This window comes from Nannospalax galili, unplaced genomic scaffold (genome assembly GCF_000622305.1).
Source record: "Nannospalax galili isolate Female #2095 unplaced genomic scaffold, S.galili_v1.0 scaffold1951, whole genome shotgun sequence".
Taxonomy (NCBI): domain Eukaryota; kingdom Metazoa; phylum Chordata; class Mammalia; order Rodentia; family Spalacidae; genus Nannospalax; species Nannospalax galili.
Genome location: NW_008329136.1, coordinates 127,412 through 149,101, shown reverse-complemented (window position 1 = coordinate 149,101; position 21,690 = coordinate 127,412). Strand labels below are relative to the sequence as shown.

Sequence of the window (21,690 nt, the reverse complement as noted above, 5' to 3'; positions counted from 1 at the left end):
ACCAACCCCCATGAGAAGCAATTCTATGTGGGATGGCCGAGCCTGGTGGACCTGACTGTCAAGTTTCTGGTACTGTCCTGTTGATATTGCAGGAAAGACAGCTATTTACTGATCTTCTAGTGTGGAAAATGAAGGGGTTAAGTTAGATGGTAGCAAACAGTGGCTACAGGTAAAGAAAATTAGGATTTTTTTTATTATTAAAAAAGATATAATTTTTTGTGAGATAAGGTCTTTTCATAGGCTGGTCTGGAACTTACCTTATAGCCCTGACTGGCCAAAAATTTGCCACCTTCCTACCTCAGCCTCCCTCGTGCTGGGATTATATGCATGAGCCACCATGCCTGGCTAAGTTCCTTATATTTTCTTGACTATATATTTATTCATCTATCTATCTATCTATCTATCTATCTATCTATCTATCTATCTATCATCTATCTATCATCATCTATCTCTACCTATCTACGTATCTATCTATGTCACTTTACTGTAACTTTTCAAAATGTCACCCCTCCCCAAATACATGATTGCACTTAAGTTTGAAGTATGTTTAGTTTCTTTGCTCTGTATGACACTGAGTGAAATGTACAAATATAAGTATATTTTTGCTGCTAGTCGAATGCACACAGCTATGACAGTAACACACATGGAGGTAAAAACCACTTCCATGACTCCTGCATGCCCTTCTTCTGTCATGTTCCACTACCCAGAAGCAAGCACTGCTTTGATCTTTTTTTCTACCAGATTAGCTTTGTCTGTTCTAGAACCTTATCTAAAAGAAATCCCACAGAAGGACTATTTCATGTAAGGATTCTTTAACTTTATGTAAGACATATGTTTTTAAGATTCATCCATGTTGTGTGTTATCAGGAGTGTACCTCTTTTTATTGCTAAGTAATATTCCATTATTGACTAAAGCTGCTACAGCCATGTCTTTCTGTAGGCACACGCCTTCAGCTGACTTGAGTAAATACCTACTGTAGAACTGCCAAGTCAGTCTGGGTATGTGATTAGTTCACAATAAGCTGCATGACTTTTTGGAAAGTGGTTGTACAATTTCTCATTTCCATGTATAATATAAGAATTCCACTTGCTTCATGAAACAGGTGAGATCTGGCAATGCCATTCTGGTGGCATTTTAGCATTCAAAATTTTAGAGGTATAATAAATAAATGAACTACATATATTTAAAATATACAATTTAACCTATGTACATGCATGTACATACACAAACATACCTATGAAGGCTTCACAGTCAAGAAGATGAATATACTGATGACACCCAACGTTTCTCAGGGTCCTCTGTGATCTCTCCCTCCTGCTCCTTCTCTCAGCCCACAGGCAACCACTGCTTTGCCTTCCATAATTATAAATTACTCTGTATTCTTTAGAATTTTATACACAATACAGTTAAACATATGTACTCTTTTTGGTCTAGCTTCCTTTACTAAGCTCCATTATTACTGAAAGGGTCTTGCTATGTAGCCCAGGCTGGCCTTGAATCCATGATCTTCCTGCTTCAGTGTCCTGAGTGCTGGCATTATAGGCATGCTCCACTATGCCAGGTTAAGCATAGGGATTCTGAGATTCATCCATATTGTTACATACCTCAACAGTCCATTCTTTTTATTGCTAAGTATTATTCTATGATATGGATAGACCACAGCTTGTTATCATTTCTAGGTTTTTTTCTTTTTTTTGTCTCTTTTGAGACCAGCTCCTTGTAGCTGAGCTGGCCTGGAACTTGCTATTTAGATCAAGTTGGCTTCAATCTCATAGACATCTGACTGCCTCTGCCTCCCCAGGGCTGTGATTAAAGGTGTGTGCCACCATGCTCAGGTAAGTTTCTGGTTTTTGATATCACAAAGATGCTAGAAGTATTTGTGCGAAGGCTTTATATAGACATGTTTTCCTTTATCTTGGGTAAATACCTAGTGGAATAACTCTTGACACATGGTAGGACATGTTTAGCATTTAAAATAAACTGCCAAATTGTTCCACAAAATCTTATATTCTTTTTCTTCTTATTTGTGTGTGTGTGTGTGTGTGTGTGTGTGTGTGTATACTATGTGTGAGGGTGCCTGTGGAGGCCAGAAGAGGGTGTTGGATCCCCTGGAGGTGGAGTTACAGGCGGTTGTGAGTTCTCCTACATGGTTGCTGGGAACTGAACTTGGGTCCTCTGGAGGAGCAACATACCCTCTTAACCACTGAGCCCTCTCCAGACTATCACTTTATATTGTGAAAAGCACTGGGTGAGAGGTACCATTCTTCCACATTCTCAGTACGTTTGGTGTGGTCCCTCCATACCTCACTGCAGTTTGACTTGTATTTTTCTAATGACTATGCTGAACATTTTTTATGCTTATTTGTCCATGTGAGCATCATCTTTCTGAAGTGTTTGCAAATCTTTTGCCTATTTCTAAATTGAGTTGTTTCTTAGGTTTCTGAGACTTTAAATTTTTTTTGACCTATTTATATTTATTTTATGTGTACAGATGTTTTGCCTATATGTACGTAGGTGCACCTGTACATGCAATGCTTATGGAGGTCAAGAGCGTACTGGATCCCCTCGTACTGGAATTACAGATGGTTGTTAGCTGCCATGTAGGTACTGGGAATCAAACCCAGGTCCTGCAACAGTAGCCAGTGCTCTTAATCACTGAGCCATTGCTCTAGTCCCCTGAGACTTCTTTATATTCTAGATACAAGTTCTTTATCAGATATTTGGTTTATAGTAATTGCTTTCTCAGGCTGAGGTTTGCCTTTATATTCTCTTAACAGTTCCATTAGAAAGCAAAGTTTTAAGTTTTGATGAAGCCTAGTTTCATTTTGTGGATTATGGTTGTGGTGCTGCATCTAACAATTCTTTGTTCAACTCAAGGTTACAAAGGTTTTGCTCCTTTATTTTCTAGAACTTGTAAAACTTTACATTTATGTCTGTCTTTAATTTGTTCCATTAATTGTTGACTTTTATAATACCTCACGCATGGTTTTCGCTTTAGAAAAAGGTAAGATCAGCTCTCCAATTTTTCTTTTCCAAAGTTGACTACATTCCTTACATCTTCACATGAATTTTAGAGTCAAGTGGCCAATTCCTATAAAAACACTGGTTGAAGTTTTCATTGGGATTTGAGCTGCATTTACAGGTTTACAAGAGGTGACAATTACCCATCCCATTCACAACTCTTTCCCATCTTTTGTCAAGATTTATGCCTGAGCACTTACTATTCGATGTTCATATGGCACTGCTTTAAATCTTCAAGTTGGTTATCTGCTATTAACTTTTGAATATTTGTTTGTATAACCTAAGACCTTGGTCAAACTCATTCAGTTCTAGTAGCTTTGCTGGGAATATTATACAGGGTTTTCTATAGGGACATTTCATTTTATCTATGATTACATCTTAATTTATTCTCTTTCAACCTAGATGCCTTTTGTTTCTTTCTCTTGCCATATTGTAATGGCTAGACCTTTCAGTATATTAAACAGAAGTACTAAAAGCAGTGATTTTTGCAAGGATACACTAAAGAGCAAGATAAACTTTTTGTTGTCTCAACTAAAGAAGATGTTCAGTAGGTACTACTTAACAAAAAATAGATGGATGCTGAAATCTGGGGCACTAGTTAAGCACTACTTCTTCAAGAACTGCAGGAAAAAGGAATTCATTACCTACCGAATATAGCAAAATGATAGGAAAGCTAATCTAACAGAAAAGCACACCAAGAAGACCATGTAATCAGACTTCACTGAACCAGGACAGTTCATGCATCATACATTTTAATTTAAAGTCTGTCTTTATTTTTTAGCTGGTACCACAACAAATATACGTATTTATGGGGTGCAATGTGATGATTTGATACATGTATACACTGGGCAATAATCAGATGAGAGTAACTGGCATATCTATTGCTAGATACATTCATCCTATAAGCATTAATTTAGACTTTACTGTGCTATTTCAAAACTGAGAGACTAAAAGGAAACTTGCAATTTTTAATTACTTAAATAGCGCAAGTTTTAAATGACGTGTGGATGAGAAGCATAGTAATTGTGTAATGACAAACCTTAAAGTGAAAAGCATGCCCTCATAGAAGGCTCACTCATCTAAGTGTGAAATGAGAACCTTCCAGAATTTGTCTTAACTTTCAGTGTTTTACAGTAACGGCTGTGCCGACCACACTCGATACTTCCCCCTCTGCCAGCCTCTGCATCATTAGTCTATCTTGGTTCTCCTACTCATTTTTAAATTATTTTTTTCTGGTCTTCTTCTCTAACCTTAGGGACTATCTCTTTAATTAACCTCTTTGCTCTAAGCTCTCTGTGATTTTAGTCATTAACCAGAGTTAAAGCCCTTTGCTTAATGGTGACTCTCAACTTAAACAGAGTCCCTACGTCCGATGACCTCTAGGAGCTGAGGATGACAGAGTCAGACACAACCAGAACATTAGGAACACAACAACTTGGACTTAATGAGGAAAGGCCAACAAATCAGCAGTCACACAGCTCCAATAAGAATAGGATGCTGAAGTTTGTCGTAGTGCTCTGAACCTGCAGTATACTTAAATTCAAGATTAGCCAAAAAAAAAAAAAAAGACCAATACTGTACCTTTGAACGAAATGTTGGATGAACAAAATAAACAGCCTTCAAATTCCTCTTGTATCTAATCAAAACAAATAAGACAGTCAATATAGTCATATCTAAAACTAGTTATCATTATGGAAAACTTTTTGCTTAAGTATATAGATATATTCATATAGAGGAAAATATTCTAAAAAACAGTTTATGTATTGAATTCTAAGTGAAATATCAAAAATAATTAAGAGAACATTTCATTATTTAAACTGCCTTTGGGGGGGGGGCTCTTTTTGAGACAGGGTCTCCCCGTAGCCCCAATTGGCCTGGAACGCACTACTACACCAGAGTAGCCTTGAAATCACAGCGATCCACCTGCCTCTACCTCCCGAGTGCTGGGATTAAAGGCATATGACTGGCTTAAACTGCCTATTTTCATATGTTAAAAAATTAGTCCATAATTTCCTATATCATGATAGTCTTTGAGCATAAGTAAATGAAACTGAATCACCTTGAAACCTTAAATTATAGTAAGACAGAGGAACTAAAGTTTCAGTCATCATAGTGTTAGTAGTTTACTGTGTAACTCAAATCATACACAGGCGTTCTGCTGAATTCATCTAACGATTCTGAGTATGTACTATTACTGCCTCTGATTTAACCCTCTCAAAGTCATTCAATGATCAAGAGGTACAGCCAGGAGCTGAACGTGGGCCTCTTGGCTCCAGAATCATTATCAACAGTCATGAAGCTTTTGAAGGCACATCTGATTCCCTTTTCCAGTGGTTTTAATAACGGTTGGGTTAGATGAAGTTAATTGGAAAGGACGTTAGAGAAATAATACAAACTCCTATTCCAGCTGAGGGCTACTCCAGTTGAAGAGCGAGTTAGTGGCAGAGGTAGGTGTACAGTAGAGTGTAGCTCCTTACATACATAAAATACATTCAAAGCAAATTAAATAGGAGTCTGTTGGATAATGAAAGCATTACCATTGCTAATTAAGGTGAGATTTAATGGAACAGTGAAACCATGGAAATTCATGGTAACCTACCTTCTTTGTACCCTAAACCAGATAATGTTTTTTCATCCTAACCAACACTGATGCCAAACAACAAATCACTACCAGGGAAGGTAGAATGCTGTTTTTATTTAGGAAATGTATCATTGAGAAAAAATGCAAAGCATCAGGTTTGATCTTTTGGGGGGTGTGTGGGGGCTGTCATACATTTTCCAGTTAAGATTTCCATTATTACCTCAAGGGAAAGATAATTTAATGAAAATAATTTTCTAGTTCCATGTCAGTTGTCTGTTAAGCCCAAATTCTATATTTTCAATTGTGACACCACGGGCAATAAATGCCATTATTCTCTGTTCTCCTATCTTTCAAACACAGGGAGTATTAAAATAAAACGGGCATTCATTGGGGATAAAAACTTAGATTCTCCCATCCTTAAATCGTTGATCCAAAGCCCTTTACCTCCCAGTTTCTCTGTTCTCTTGTTAACAATGTGTGGAATGTCTCATTCCGGAATTCCCTTACCTAGTCACCAAGAAAGGACTCACCGGGAGTAGGGTAAAGCCAGCGTCTCCAGAGACAAACTGGCCACTAATCTTATCTGATGCAGTAAGTCCACTTAAACTAAAAGGAAGAAATTTCATAAAACATTCCACCATTATGACTAGGAACCCCAAATCTAAGAACCCCACAAAATGCCTGCTCTTCCCTATTAGTGGACAGCCTGGATTTCCTGAACCATCGTTGTTCCCTTTGCTTCAACCCTTTTCCTTCCAATTAAAACTTTTACCTGAGAGTTTGTGCTCAGTCTGTTTTTATGTCTACAGTCACTGGGGCAAAGTCCCTCGAATCTGATACCAGTATCTCTTCCAACAAACTCATGGGTGATGGATCAAATTAAATATTTATAAATGTATTTTGGCTAAGTGTTAACATACCATAGCAATACAAGGCAGTATTTTTGTTATTTTACACCTTTTCTAAGGTGTATAAAAATGGAAGATTATATATGAGTTTAGTTTAATATAAAGTAGGTTTGAATTGAGGGACTCCTATAATTAAAATATCTGTCATATGATTAAAAATCTTTCTTACATAAAAAGATCCTGTCACAGGGTATTTATGCATGTTTGCTAATGCTTAATTAGAAAATAAAGAAACCATGCCCCTGTCATAGTTTTAAAACACTACCAACTTGGTATCAACAACATCGTAGAGTTTCTTCAGGAAGTCAGAGTCCAGGTGATTGTACTCGCTGGTCAGTGTGTGGAAATATACTAACACATACTCCTTCACAGCAATGTGATCCATTACATGGATAAAATATAAGAGAGCCTAAAAGAAAGAGAGGAATAATAGATCATTCTGCACAGTAGTTTATTTCAGAGGCTGAGACGAAGGCCCTCCTCTAAGATTAAGCCCCAGTCATTGCAGATGGACAGATGAGAATGGAAGGATGTTCAGGAGAGTGAATCATCCCAGAGTTTAGTGACACAATCCCTTGCTGCTTGTTCTAAGTGATGGAAAAGGACACTAACTCTACCTCCTGAAATAAGTCTTTAGGTCACAGGAAGTGCTCCAGGATCAGCTACCAGCTTTCCCCTCTCTAGAATGACAACAAAACCTCTAGAAGCAGCATTTCTAGAATTTTAATACTCTTGAAGTTTCTTGTTGAAGTCAATAAAAATCTTTGCAGTTACTCCCCAAATACAGACCCGTGGCTGCAATGTAACCAAGGAGTACGCTAAGGAATCTGGAGCAGTTTCTACATGGCTCCCTTCAAGAGCTAGTTTTCTTAGCACTTCAAATGTTTATCTGAATGAGTCTGTTGGTAGATGACAACATGTTGGGTAGCATTTCCAGAATTCAGAGAGACTTTATCTTACATGACGCAGGTTGGCTAGAGATGTGTTCTATTTTAAGAAATGTAACAGAAATACTAAAAACAAGAGCTATAACACAAGCAGGACCAGTGTGACTCAGTGACTTAGCTGTACGTGACTGCAAAGAGGAAGCCCAGAGACACTAACTGGAAGGATCACCACAAAGCAGTTGCTGCCCAATTTCCCCTCAGGTGAGTCCTTGGCATAAACATGGATTATGACTCAATTGCAGACACAAGAATGGAGGGAATTAAAAATGGTCTCTTCATAGGTGCCTGCTGGTTTGAACCCTACACTAAATCTTATTATTTATATGACATGACACATTATATGTTAGGGATGTTATGTAAGTATACCCCAAAATCAAATGCAAGGACTTCCATTTTTTATTGGAGCCCTGTACTATTGAGAGGAGAACAAACGTCACACAGATTAAGAACACAAATGGCTGCAAACAGAAACTTGTAATTGCCACCAAGTGGGCTTTTATTTTTCTTTTATGTGTATGAGTGTTGCCTGCACGTATGTGTTTTGCCTACATGTATGTAAGTGCACCATATGTGTTCAGTACCCATGGAAGCCAGAAGAGGGCACTGGATCTCCTGGAACTGGAGATACAATACAGGTGGTTGCTAGCTGACAAGTAGGACTGGGAACCAAACCGAGGTTCTCTGCAAGGGCAGCCAGTTCTCTTAACCACTGAACCATTTCTCCAGCCTCCCCAGGTGTTTTTTTTCCCTCTATGTGAGTGGGTTTATTTTTAATATTCTGATTTCACCTCTGACCAGACTACTTTGTCTTCTTCCCATTCAGTTTTAACTTCCATGCCTGGGCAAATGATGACACTTCTTTTGGCTTTAAATTCCCAATCTATAACTTATTCCACTCTCATATAAAAACCAGAAATAGTCATGCAAGAAAAAGTTGATGAACGTACATTCATTCTCCTCAAAACAAGGGAATCATATTGAGACAGTCTCCCTTTAGCCCCAGCTGATCTGTAACTTTCTATGTAGACCAGGGTGGCCTCAATGTCAGAGATTTGCTTGCCTTTGCCTCTGGAGTGCTGGGATCAAAGGTGTGTACCACCATGTTCAGTCTTCTGTTTTTTAAAATAATGCACTAAGTTCAATTACTCTACCTGCTGGAATGTTGACTGGAGATCTGTAATTTACCTCTTGGACCTACACTCCCCAGTGTGAAACACTTCCAGCAATTTCCAAACTTATGCTACGTCTATCTTTTGGCTTACTTTATTAATATGAAGTCTCAGGAATGGAATTATTAGGTCAATGGGTGCAACTTTAATAGTTTCAAATTATCTTTGAAGAAAATGATTATTATTTACAAGTTCTGGCTAATTCTGAGGATGAAAATGACATGTTGACTTGCCCTTTACTATTACTAGTCAGTTTAAAAATGAGAACAATTTCTCATTTTTATTTACTAGTTGCAACTACATTTTCATTTAGATATTATCTACTTCTGTTCTATGTCCCCAAATGAAGGGATTACAGAATATTGATATCTTCTCTTCAGACAGATACTCGTGTTAATTTTTCTTTTTCTTCTTTTAAAAAGCACAAATTTGATTGTACAATTACAATTCAGGATGATTCTAACCAAAAGCTGGCCAGTTATATCATATCCAAAGTAGTTGTTTCTGGAGATAGTACAGCTTTCTGGTATGTTTCTTCTACAGAGGAAAATCAAACCCCTTCCTTATTTGAAATGATACAAGCTGATTCTCAGAACTAGGGATGTTACTGTCCTAGAGATCCACAATTCAACCTCATCTCATGCTGTGGGTCTTGACTACCTACCTGATAGTCTATGTACTTTTAAAATTACTCCTATTTGTAAAACAAACCATTTATAGTTTACCTTGTCCATATCTATCAGTGTTACAGGAATGTTTCTTCCAACTACCACCATCACTGTGCGACCACAGTTATCCACACCTACAAAGAGGAGATGTAATCAGCAACCAGAAACTTTATTCCAAGATCATCATTTTTTCTGTGTTGACTATTCAAAAAAAATTCTATGCATTTAAAAGATTACAAACCTTGCTGGGCGTGGTGGCACACACCTTTAATCCCAGCACTTGGGAGGCAGAGGCAGGTGGATTTATGTGAGTTTCAGGCCAGCTGGACCTACAGAGAGAACCTGTCTCAAAAAGACCAAAAGGGGGGAAAAAAATTAGAAACTAGAAAGTACTAAGTTCCTCAAATTTTATCATTTAGATTTCTTTTATAGTCTAGAAAACACTTTCTCGTTTTAAAAGTCTTATGAGATTTTGATCACTGTTTTAAGATTTTTTTTTTTTTTTTGGTCTTTTTGAGGCAGGGTCTCCCTGTAGCCCCAGCTGTCCTGGAACTCACTACATAGACCAGGCTGGCCTTGAACTCCCAGAGATCTGCCTGCCTCTGCCTCCCCAGTGCTGGGATTAAAGGCTTTTTAAAAAGACTTTAAATTAGCAATAATCTATGATCTTCTTACAAATAACTTTTTTCTTTAAGTTTACCACAACTTTTGATAATGTTAGTGATCTAGGAAAAACTAAATAGCTCTCAGATTTGAAAATTAATAAGCACTGCCTGAAAAAGTATAATGGAAAAAGTGGGAATGTGAGAGCTTTGTCATTTGTAAGTGACAAAGCTTTTCCATTACATGTTTATGTAAAATTTGAATTTTGTAATAGCAAATTCATAGTACTTTTTGAACAGAAAAACGTTTTAATAGAAAAACACTTCCAAGAAATATGCTATTGGCAATGCTAAGACAGTAAAAAATATATATTAGAGATTGAAATGATTATTTTTAAGACCCTGAAGAAGTGTAAAATATTTCACAGATAAAATAGAGAAAATCAGAGAAAAGCCAAGTCTCACACTGGGTCAGGTCCTGAACTAGCAAAAGAGTAAGCTGCCCTTGAGCTCACCTGTTTGGTACAAGGCTTTCAGAGAAGCAATATCAGAGAGATCCTCAGATCTTGCTTGGCATAACCAGCGGTTATAACTAGAAAAATAAAGAATATAATTATTGTAGTAAATGCCTAAAAATTATACTTCAAAATGGAACTCATTTTTAATATCTTTTTCTGACCCTAAAAAACTGATGTTTCATTACAAGTAGTTAGAGGCCCTTGCACTATGCAGAATCTTATGCTATTGGTAAATATAACTAAGTTAATGAGAAAAGGTGTGCAGACCATATGATTGAAAGAATTCCTTATGATCAGGTGAAGATTATATAGGTGAATATCTAAGATGTCAAGTATTCAAAATAACGTAATTTGAAATTACTCTTACTTTTCTTTACTACAAAAATGCAATGGGGGGAAACCTAAAACAATGTCAGATCTCCAAAGCAGAGGAGCAACACACACACACACACACACACACACACACACACACACACACAAATCAAGCTATTCAATATAACCATGACCTCACACACTCATCCTTTTTTGTGTAATAAAAAACTTTTAAAGGTCAACACTCAGAAATTAAAGCATATTATAATTATTAATAGCATGTAATAAAATAAATTGAACTCATTCTTCCTAAGTAAAATTTCTGAATCTTTGATTAACATCTTTCCATAATCCCATTCCCCAACCTGTCCTTTGGAAACCACATTTTTCTCTGGATGGGTTCAATTTTTTTAGATTCTACATGTAAGTGAGCTCATGTGGTATTAGTCTTTCTGGCCCAGGTCTCATTTAATGTTAGGTTCTATATTTAGTATAAAGGTTAAATGATAAAACTACTAGTAGTTATAAGAAACTGGAGGGATATACAATATAAAAGCAGGTCAGTTATGACAGCAAAAACAAAATAAAGGGAGAGAATAAAAGTATGTGTGTGGCCTCTTGTTTTTTAAATATGCTTTTTTTCCTGGTTGTTTTCTAAGTCATCTCTAAAAGAATACTAAATGAAAGCTACACTACATCTATTAAAATTTAATGTCTTCTGAGCAATCATGTGGTAAGGCACAGAGCATGTATCAAGGAGCACTGGCTTAAGGACCCAAATTGGTGAATGCTCAAATCCCTTGTTTCCAACTGGCATAATATGTGCATATGACCAATGTACATCATTTCTGATACTTAAATTATTTCTAGCTAACTTACAATACAATATAAACACTAAAGAGTTGTTATACTATATTTTTCTTAAATTTTATTGCTATTTAAATTTCTTTTGTTGTATATTTTATGTCAGTAGTTAGAACTCACAAAGGATTGATTCTAAAAGGATTTGGTAAATATCTGTTCATTTCTAAACTATTCATGTAACCATTAACTCATTTTTTTCAAGTAAATATTGTGCAAACACTTCATAGAAAGACTCAAATGACTGCTGAATAACAGGTAGGAGTATTATGGGAAGTACTTTAGAGGTCTGAGATAAAGAAAAAGGCCCTTGACTTCTAGAAGGCTAAATATATGAGGTACATATTATAGAGATAATTAAATTTGTAATAAGATAGACTAAGTCAAACAAGCCAACAGAAGTCTAGGTATTCTGTCAAGCATGTGTTTAGAGAAGAGACTGGGGGCGGGTGGAGCTGGCTAAGAAGGTGTAAGTGCCAGAAAGCTTTGCAGAAATAACCACTCCATTCTGTACCCCCAATTCAACCTGTCAGTGTAGGGCTTTACTTAGTTACTGCTGTATCTGCTTCCATTCCAGCATCCACAAGACAGGGAATATTTCTTATGCACTCAGTACTTCCAGCCAGTCTCTAGGGTAATTCCTAGAAACTCAATGTATTCAATGAACTCTGAAAGACAATTCCTGAAATAAGTCCGGGTCTTAGATTCACAAAACAGCATAAACCATCCTTGTTCAAAACATTCTTATCACTGGTACATAGTCCTTTTTAAAAAGATAATTGGTTTTGTAATTAGTTTTCTCTGAGGAAAAGTCTCATTTTAGCCCAGGCTGGACTTGAACTTGCAGCAGTCCTCCTGCCTCAGCGTCCCAAGTGCTGGGACTATAGGCATGAACCACCACACCTAACTTTATTTTTTAAGTAGTAAGTTAATCAAATTGACAATCCCAAACACAAATTAACAACTTTATAATAACCTACATCTAATCACATGACTATTCCCAATTCTAGACAGGCGCTGTTCCACTAAGCTGGCCTGCAACTTGCTATGTAGACCAGGCTGGCCTTGAATGCATAGTGCTGGGATTAAAGGTGTGCATCATTGTACTCGGTTGAGAGGCCTGACTTTTGTGGTGAGACTGGTGTTGGTATTGACAGACATATTTTGACACTTTATAATGAAGTTTGTTAATGAAATAATTTCAGCAAATCACTATTTTTCAACCTAAAGACCAATGCATAACATTATAAAGTCATGCTCATAGTGCAAAAAAAACCCCTAACATATTTCAATAGTGAATACAAAAATTCTTGGGTACAGAGGGTTGCTGAGATGGCACTGTGGGTAAAGTTGTCACCAAGTCTGACAAGATGAGTTTGAGCCCCAGGATGCACATGGTCAAAGGAGAGAAGTGACTCCCTCAAGCTGTCTTTTGACTTCCACACATGCACTATGATAGCACATATACAAGTGCGTGCAGACACAAGAAGTAAATATAAAAAATGGATATGGTTTGAGAGTCCACATTACAACTTTAAGAAATCACCATTTATCAACTTCTATGCAGTGCATAGAAAAGTCTCTCCAATCACTTGAAAAGTACAAAAAGACAAAATAAGTTATTTTCTGAAAAACATAACTGGCCATTTTTAAATGAACTAATAATTTCTGAAAGGCAAATATTGATAGCTATCGCCCATGTAGCCACAGGTTCCCTGCGACTCTCAACTGTTTGTAAGAATGCAAAGGGATCTGAGAACACTTTAGGAATGTACAAACCATGATATGAACATGTTTATAAAACACACATACACAGACAGACTGCAGTAATGTGGTGGGAAAAGCCCAGTCACTGCATTTAAAGAAAAATCACTGCTAGATGATTCTACACACAATGAAGCTTAGAAACTACTGAAAGTATCATTTGGCAGTGACTGCATCATTTGGAAAAACAAAACAAAAAAACCTGTTCACTGGTGCCCCCTAGTGGTAAGTTTACTTTTGTTTTTACAAATAATAATCAGAACAAAGTGAAGACCTAGGCCTCAGACACAAAATTTTAGTTCTGGCTGGGGGAGAGAGGGACATTTCCTTCAGTGGTGTAGTCACTGCTAAGCTGCCCGTGCCTTAGTAATAGCCTCCTACTCAGGCTCATGGAAGCAACTCCAGTTAGACTCAGTGGGTTCAAAAACAAAACAGAACTGGACATGAAAGGAGGAGAGGGAATGAAGGTCAGTGGGAGTGGAGAGGGAGGAGAGAGGGGACTGAGGGGTGAAAATGACCAAAATATGTACATGGATGAAGGTCTCAAAGAAATAAAAACACTAAAAAGCATTAATTCTGTAAGGGACTCCAGAGAGTATCCAGTCCACCTCTGACTTTATTAGTGGACCTGACAGCATTCAGATACCATAAACAGTGGAGGAAGCAAGGACTTGGCAAGAACAGGGTGTGAGAAAAACACATAGGAGGAGGCATAGATTCCAGATGTGACATTTTGAGAGGCAGTTGCTTTTTAGCCCAAACCTGAAGTATGAACAATACTGATGAAGAATTCCAATCTAAAGGAATGGGCAGTACAAATGCTCAAAAGTGGTTTGCTTGGTGCTGAAGAAAAAGCAGTGACCAATTTCAGAGCCTGGCAAGTACCAGGTGTGGTACCAAACTCACTATAGTTGTTATTCAGTGCTTACAACTCTATGAGGCACCAACCTTTACTAGTCCTATGATTTTAAAAGGAATTATTCAGAAACATTTGGAAAAAACAGAATGTCTTCAAGGTAAATTGACTTTAACTGCTTTAGTTGTAAACACGAGTAAAGACCCTGAAACTTCCTCTCCGTTTTCCTAATTTCTGGTTTTAGAACAGGACCCCACACAGAAGCTTTGCAATTAGAGTACAGACAGGGTAAGAACTCTGAAGCCAGACATGCAACTGAACGACCACTGGCTTCAAGACTCTTTAACTGAGCAAATACTCAATTTTTAGCTTCACTTTTACAAAATGGGGACAGTATCTTCCTACTGAGCTGTCCTAAGATCAAACCATCGAGCAGATGCCAGGCCCCTCTGCCTCTCGTCTCTTCACTCATCTACCTGTCTGAACAGGTCTGCCTTACTTTCTCTGATGCTGCTTCTGCAGGGCAGCTTCCGACAACTGTCCCTGGAGGATCAGTCTTCTTTGCTTATCGATATCTCCTTCCATTCGAGCAAAGGCATGAGAGCCAATGAAAGACAGATCCATGCCCAAGCCTTCATCTTCATCCTCTTCTTGGTGGTCTGCAACAAGAAGAGCTATCAACAGAGAGCCACAAAAGCAGATGTAAACGAAACTGACTGTAAATGCTGCAGGAGGAATGAGTGCAAGGAAACAAAAACAGAAAACCCAAACCCGGGGTCAAGATTATGAAACTGAAATAAGATTTAGACAGCTGAAGAACCTGAAATAACAAAAGAAAATGCTTATCCATGTGTGACTGAAGTTTAGTAATACGTAAAGACAAACCAAGGTGACCTGAGAGTAACCTTAGGAAAGAAAGAGGAGTACGATTATCAGCAGAAAGACAGAAGTCATTGGGCAGTCTTTGGGCTTAAAGATGGCTCATAGCAAAGCAATAACAAAAGTATAAAGAACAAATGCTTGGGAACATTTGTGCAGCACTATCGAGGGGAACACCTGAACCCCAGCCCTTTCTTCAGGTAACTATATAAAGATGGAACCATGATCACAGGGTACGATCCATAGTCAGTATAAAGTATTTCCATTGTACTTTAGCATCCTGGTTTTCTATGCTGGTCATGCCAACATAAGCATTCTGGCCTACAGAAGTTATAATTTCCATTACAAGCTAAGTAGACAACATTCTGATCCACTTATATATTCCTTAGAAGATTAGCTACTAGGAGCCTCTCCCCAAGGAAAAGATTACCTGGCTGGGAAGCCCATTGCCTTAGTTAACTTGTTAACAGTAAAAGCAAAAGCACAAAAACAAGTATTGGGCCATAAGGAACTTCCTAAAGTAATGCCACCACTGTGAATTTCTCCAGTGAATGCCAGGTAGGCTTTCTCCACATCTATTTCACTGCTTGAGTTTAGATATTTTAATTGTTATTCTTTTGATTTAACATTCTATTGAAAATATTTATGAGCACTAAGGCCTGTATCTGTAAGGTATCTTCACTTTCTGATCTGCAAATCAAGTTTCTTGGAGAAGGGCCCTTTGGGCTACTTCATGGGTTAGTTTCATGTACTGCGCAGACTTGCCCTTTGAAATTTATTTTGCTGTTCTCTACTCCGTATCAAACCAAATACATTTGATAAAGGAAACGTGCTGTTGTGGTATTCACAAGCAAGAAGATAGCCTAGTGATTCTGGCATTAGTACTTCAAAGGTCTACTCCACTGGAGGCTCCCCAGAGTGCAGGGCTACCTGCTCAGCAAAACTTGGTTCACAAACATTCCTGATCTGCGATCATTTCCAATTCCTTCCACTTTGACAGTTGTCTTCTGATAATGACAGGCAGTCAAGGATCTTTCTACAAAAGATGTATTCACAGTATTCCCTATCTGATTTCAGATCCGGTCCCAGCACTGACGTTTACAAGGCGTGTCTCCATCCAAGGGGTTTATGATCTACATATATGAAGGCTGGCAGAAGCTTCACACAGAACTGATTCTGAAAGGCTCTCATCTTAACATACTTTACCTATGACTTCAGATTACATGAGCATAAAGCCTAAAGAAGCAGCATGGTTATAACATTCTTGTCTAGTGTTTAATGTTACCTGTGGCTTCTAGAGGACACTGTCAAAATTTGAGATAGTAATATACTCAACTACTGTTCCACAGTGTAGAGCCTGAGATTCTACACTTTCTTAGGGTGAACGTGCTGCTAGCCACCTGTGAGTCCCCACTGCCTAACACACAGGTGACATAAACTTCCTACTTCTTTAGTGGCTGCTGCATCATCAGTATCCTAGCATCCCAATGAAGAAAATTAAGAAGGGTAAACTCTAAATTCTTATATACTGCTGGTGGGAATATAAATTAGTGTAGCTACTATGGAAATTACTGTGAAAGTTCTTCAAAAAGATGTTTGATCGTGTTTACTGTTGCATTATTTACAACAGCCAAGTTAAGGAATCAGCCTAGATGCCTACCAAAAGATGAATGGAAAAAGAAAATAAGATCTAAATCTGTATCTATATATCTATCTATCATCTATCTATCTATCTATCTATCTATCTATCTATCTATCTATCATCTATCTTCAATCAAGTTTTATTCAGTCATAAAGAATGAGGAATAATCACATGATTTACAGGAAAATGGATGGAATTTGAGATCACTATGTTAAACACAATAAGCCAGGTACAGAAAGACACAGCACATGTTTTTCCTTGTATGTGTAATCTAGATTTCTAAGCATATGCAACACGAAAGCAGAGGGGCTCTCTGAGAGAAGGGACCAGCGGGACAGGAGCAAGAGCGGAATAGGCATGGGTACGAACAAAGTCATGATGGGTCTATATGAAATGTCATAATGAAAAGCACTATTTGTATCTAATTAAAGGAGATAAAGAACTCTCGCACTCACCCTCTGAAGCCCCAGGTTTCTCGCTTATTCTAATCTGTCGTTCGGGCACCACAGGCTCCCCCTCTGCATTTCCAATATCTGCAGGCAGGTATGGCAATGACCGGCTTTCCTCCTTTAATGACCTTGGGAAGTACAGAGGTAGCAGCTTTTGGTAAGTAGCCTGTGTCAGAAAAGCAAGGCAATCTGTGAAAAACAATGAAGGGAGGAAGCAGCCTGAGCAGTGTGCAGTATGGTCCACATGCTGTGAAGACAGTCTCCATGAAGACTAAGGCTCACCCCTCCCTGTGCTCAGACTGCAAGTTCTCTGGGGCCTCAATCACTTCTTACATTGAACATGAGGAGAATGCTAGTCAGGTTACACAAAATGCTCAAACCGGGAAGGTTTCCAAGTCTGGGTAGGTCCAGCTGCTGCTGACCTCACCTCTACCTTTATTTACCAAAGACTTTTCCAGACTGCTGACTTTCATTCTTTCTTAGAAGTTTTTCAAAGATTAAAGATACATTTTACTTTAGAAAAAGAAATAAAGGGTTGTTGAGATGGCTCAGAAGGTAAAGGCACTTGCCACAAAGCCTGATGACCTGAGATTGATCCCCAGGATCCACACAGTAGAAGGGGAGAACTGACTCTTGAAGGTTGTGCTCTGGCCTCTGTATGCCGTGGCACTAAAATTCCCTCATAGCCCCCTCCAGAAAAAGAAATGAAATTTAAAAAATAGGGCAATGGAAAACAGAAGTGAATGGGAACAAAATGTATGATGTAAGTATAAAGCTGATGCCAGGATGAAACCATCACTTTGTAGGCTAACCTAAAAAGTAATAAAACAGACAGTGTGTTAAAACAGAAAGAACGAGAATATGATAGATTCTATTTGATAACTTCCACATGTGTGGGCCACTGCACTATTTATGCATCCTCAGCAGATCACAAGCTGTGTGCTGGCAATTCTTCCTGAATGCTCCAGAATGAAGCATTCTGCCTTTTCAGCATCCTAGGAGTTACTCTACCATTATTCAGCATTACTCATCAACGATTCCAAACTGCACTTTTTAAAAAGACTAAATGAGGGGCTAAGAGACGGCTCAGCATTTAAGAGCACGTACTGCTGTTGCAGAGGACCTGGATTTGGTTCCCAGCACCCAGATCATGTAGTTTACAACTTCTCGTTAACTCCAGTTCCAGAGGATCCAACATCCTCTGGCTTCCTTGGGCATCTGCACGTATGTGGTACACATAAAATCATGTAAGTACACATACATGTACATAAGTATAAAATAAACACATTTTAAAATTAAAAGACTAAATTAAAATAGTGAGAACACAAAAGAATGATGGAGTTGCCTTAAAGGTCAATAAAGTCATTAAAAATAGTATTATCCTTCAGTGTTCTTACCGTACATTTTCTAAGTAGATACATTAGAAGACCAGAGAGAACAGTTTTACATTAAAACAATGACAACAAAAGACAAACAAACCACCACCACCACCAAAACCCCAGGGCCATTAAGATGGCTCAGGAAAGGTAAACTGATTCCATGAAGTTGTCCTCTGACCCACACATGAATACATATATGCACACACATGCCCACATACATACACACAGAGGCACACACACAATAATATATTTTTAAAAACTGATAAAATTCATATACCATAAAACTAATCTGCTGAAAATGTAGACTAGAATTCAGTTATTAAGTTATTCTTAATATACTGTCAAAGTTGTATGATCATCACCATCTAATTCTAGAACATTCTCATCACTCCAAACTTATTAGCACTCATTCTTTTTCTCGCTTTTATAACCCCTGGAAGCTACCAATCTTTCTGTCTCAATGGAGTCCCCTGTTTCAAAAATTTCAAAAAGGGGACTTTAGTGTCCACTTTGTTAGCAGAGCAAGTTTTAAGGTTCACCTTGTAACAGGTACTAGCCCTCCACTCCTTTAAGGCTAAGTAATCTTCTACTGTCTGTATGTACTACATTTGCTCATCAATTCCATGTCTGGCTTGTTTCTGCTTTTTGGCTAATATGAACAATGATGCTATGATATTCATCTTCAAATTTTTGTGTGGATGTGCTTTATATTCTTTTCTGCATATACTTAAGAATAAATGTGCTGCATTATATTGTAACTGTTTAACTTCCAAGTAGCTGGCATGCTGCTTTCTAAGTGTGAAGTGATATCTTGTGGCAGAGGCTTGCATTTCTGTAATGTGAAATTTCTTTACACTGTCATTTGTGTGTTACTTTTAAAGCAATGGTTATGAACGATGCTCTTTTTAAAATTATTCTGCATTTCATGATGCTCTCCCATCTTAAAGCTTAGTGGCTAGAGCACACTGCCTAGCTAATTCCTAAAAACAGTATCAATGTACTAGAGAATACATTTTATCTGTGCAAACCAACCAAGTGTAACCCTATTCCTATACTGAGAGGCTACGCAAGCTGCTTAGGGATACAAAACAGAAACAGCAGATGCTGAGTGGGAGAGTCATCTAGAGCTACATAAAGCTCAAAAAGACAAAAATGACAATCCAACTTTCTAAAAGGGATTTGGGTTTAATGAAAACTAAACCCAAGAAAAACATATAAACCCCTCAACTTGGTGCCAGCCACTCAGCTAGGCTGTCACCTGGGTATGGTAGATGCCATGTTTCACCAGCACAGCTATTGTTTTCCAGCTGTGCTGCAGAAACCCAGAAGTTCAGTGGTCGGCTTACAAGGTGATGCTTGTGAGGCATTTCATTTAACAGCACAATAGTTAGGCAGTGAAAATGTTAATCAAAGTCTTCTTAGCCAGGACTGGTAGACCATGCCTGAAATCCTAGCACTTGGGAGGCAAAGGCAGGAGAATCACCTCAAGCCTGAGTACTGCCTGGTACACATTGTGAGACACTGTCATTAAACAGGAAAAGCTCTCTTTTTGCTTGTTTTTAATTTCCAATACAATTTTTTCCAATGAATGAGTTTAAGCCCCACCGTCAAAAATAAACCTAGAACATTATGATCTGTCTGCTTGAAATTCAGTAGCTAGGTGACTAGATGAAAGCAAGCATGGGTAGAGTTAAGATTTAAACTAAGGGGGCTGGAAAGATGGCTCAGTGGTTAAGAACACTGGCTGCTCTTGCAGAGGACCTGAGTTCAATTCCCAGCACCCACAATGGTGGCCAACAGCCTCTTTAACTCCAGTTCCAGGGGATCTGACGCCCTCTTCTGGTGTCAGTGGGCATTGCATGATACAGGTGCACTCACACACATGCAGGCATAACATCTATATAATAAAATAAAAATAAATAAGAAGTTAAAAAAAAAGATTTAAACTAAGCAGAATAATTAGTAAAATACCTCTTCAAGTTCAGAGACAGCAAATACTACTTTTTCAATGGTTTCTCCATGAATCTCTAGGAATCTCCTCACAGTACCTAAGGAAGGGAATGAAGATTCAGTAAGAAATGACTTTGTATTAAGAAAAATCAAACTCTTCAAATTTCAGTTTTGTAATGACCATTCCTTACTTCATTCAGCCACTGCTCAATGACGCCTTGTCAGAAAGGCCCACCTATCTCCCTCTATGAAGTCCTTCTCTGATCTGCTGTCAGACATTTTGCAGAGGTCCGGGTAACACATGTCCTCTCTGCCCTCAGTCCCCCAAAACAGTAGGCTCTCTACTGAACCTGCTGCTCTATTTCCAGTGTCCCTACAGAAGATGCTGACTCCAGACCATTCTCCCTTAGTCAGCATGTTCCCCTGACTCCCTGGGGCCTCGCTCTCAGAATGATCCAGCACAAATGGAGAGCATTGTGCCTCTCCACTCATTCAGTTACAGCGGCTGATGTTCCACTCAGCCTGTCGCTGGCTCACAAAGCCAGCTGAGTTATCTTTTTCTTAATCTCTGTGTTATCCTGAATTTTCTCTATCAAGGCCCAATGGCCTTTCCTTAAACCTCCCTGGCTTTGGTCCTTTATGCCCATGCCACTACCTTCTAAAAATGCCTACGTTTTGTTTCCTTGATAGACTTACTTTCCTTAGTTCACTATTTGCTGATTAAGTTTTACCTGAAATGCTGATGGTTACTCAAGTTTGTAATTTGTTTTCTGAACCAAAGAGTTAAACTGCTGATTATTTGGCATTTTTACTGAGATAACCATAGAGACCTCAAATTCAATGTGTCCAAATGTGACCCCAGCAGGTTCAAATCCTCACTCCCATTACATATGTATTCCTTACCTCAGTTACGTACCAGCATCTATTTACCCAACCTGAATACTGAATTTTCTTTCTTTCTTTTTTAAAGAAAAGATTGTTTTAAATGTACGTATGTGGGTGCCCACAGACCTGGAACTGGAGTTACAGGAAGTTGTAAACCACAGGTGCTGCGAACCAAACTCTGATCCTCTGCAATAGCAGCAAGTGTTCTTAACTGCTGAGCCATCTTTCCAGCCCCTCTCCTTAGACACACTTTTACACTTATTATGTATAAGTATGTGCACTTGTGAGATAGTGTATG

General features: G+C 38.3%; 1 protein-coding gene across 2 annotated transcripts in view; it reads right to left on the bottom strand.

Moving 5' to 3' along the window:
- The window catches only part of Gdap2 (ganglioside induced differentiation associated protein 2), a 53,594-nt gene that overhangs the window by 8,432 nt on the left and 23,472 nt on the right, over window positions 1-21,690 (bottom strand). For both annotated transcript variants that reach the window (XM_008832906.3, XM_029563430.1), the window contains 7 exons: window positions 20,529-20,605; window positions 17,185-17,344; window positions 14,708-14,867; window positions 10,413-10,489; window positions 9,353-9,429; window positions 6,781-6,920; window positions 4,604-4,658 (listed from right to left, as the gene is read on the bottom strand). In XM_008832906.3, coding sequence (XP_008831128.1) covers window positions 4,604-4,658; window positions 6,781-6,920; window positions 9,353-9,429; window positions 10,413-10,489; window positions 14,708-14,867; window positions 17,185-17,344; window positions 20,529-20,605 — 746 coding nt within the window. The remainder of the gene's footprint in view (window positions 1-4,603; window positions 4,659-6,780; window positions 6,921-9,352; window positions 9,430-10,412; window positions 10,490-14,707; window positions 14,868-17,184; window positions 17,345-20,528; window positions 20,606-21,690) is intronic.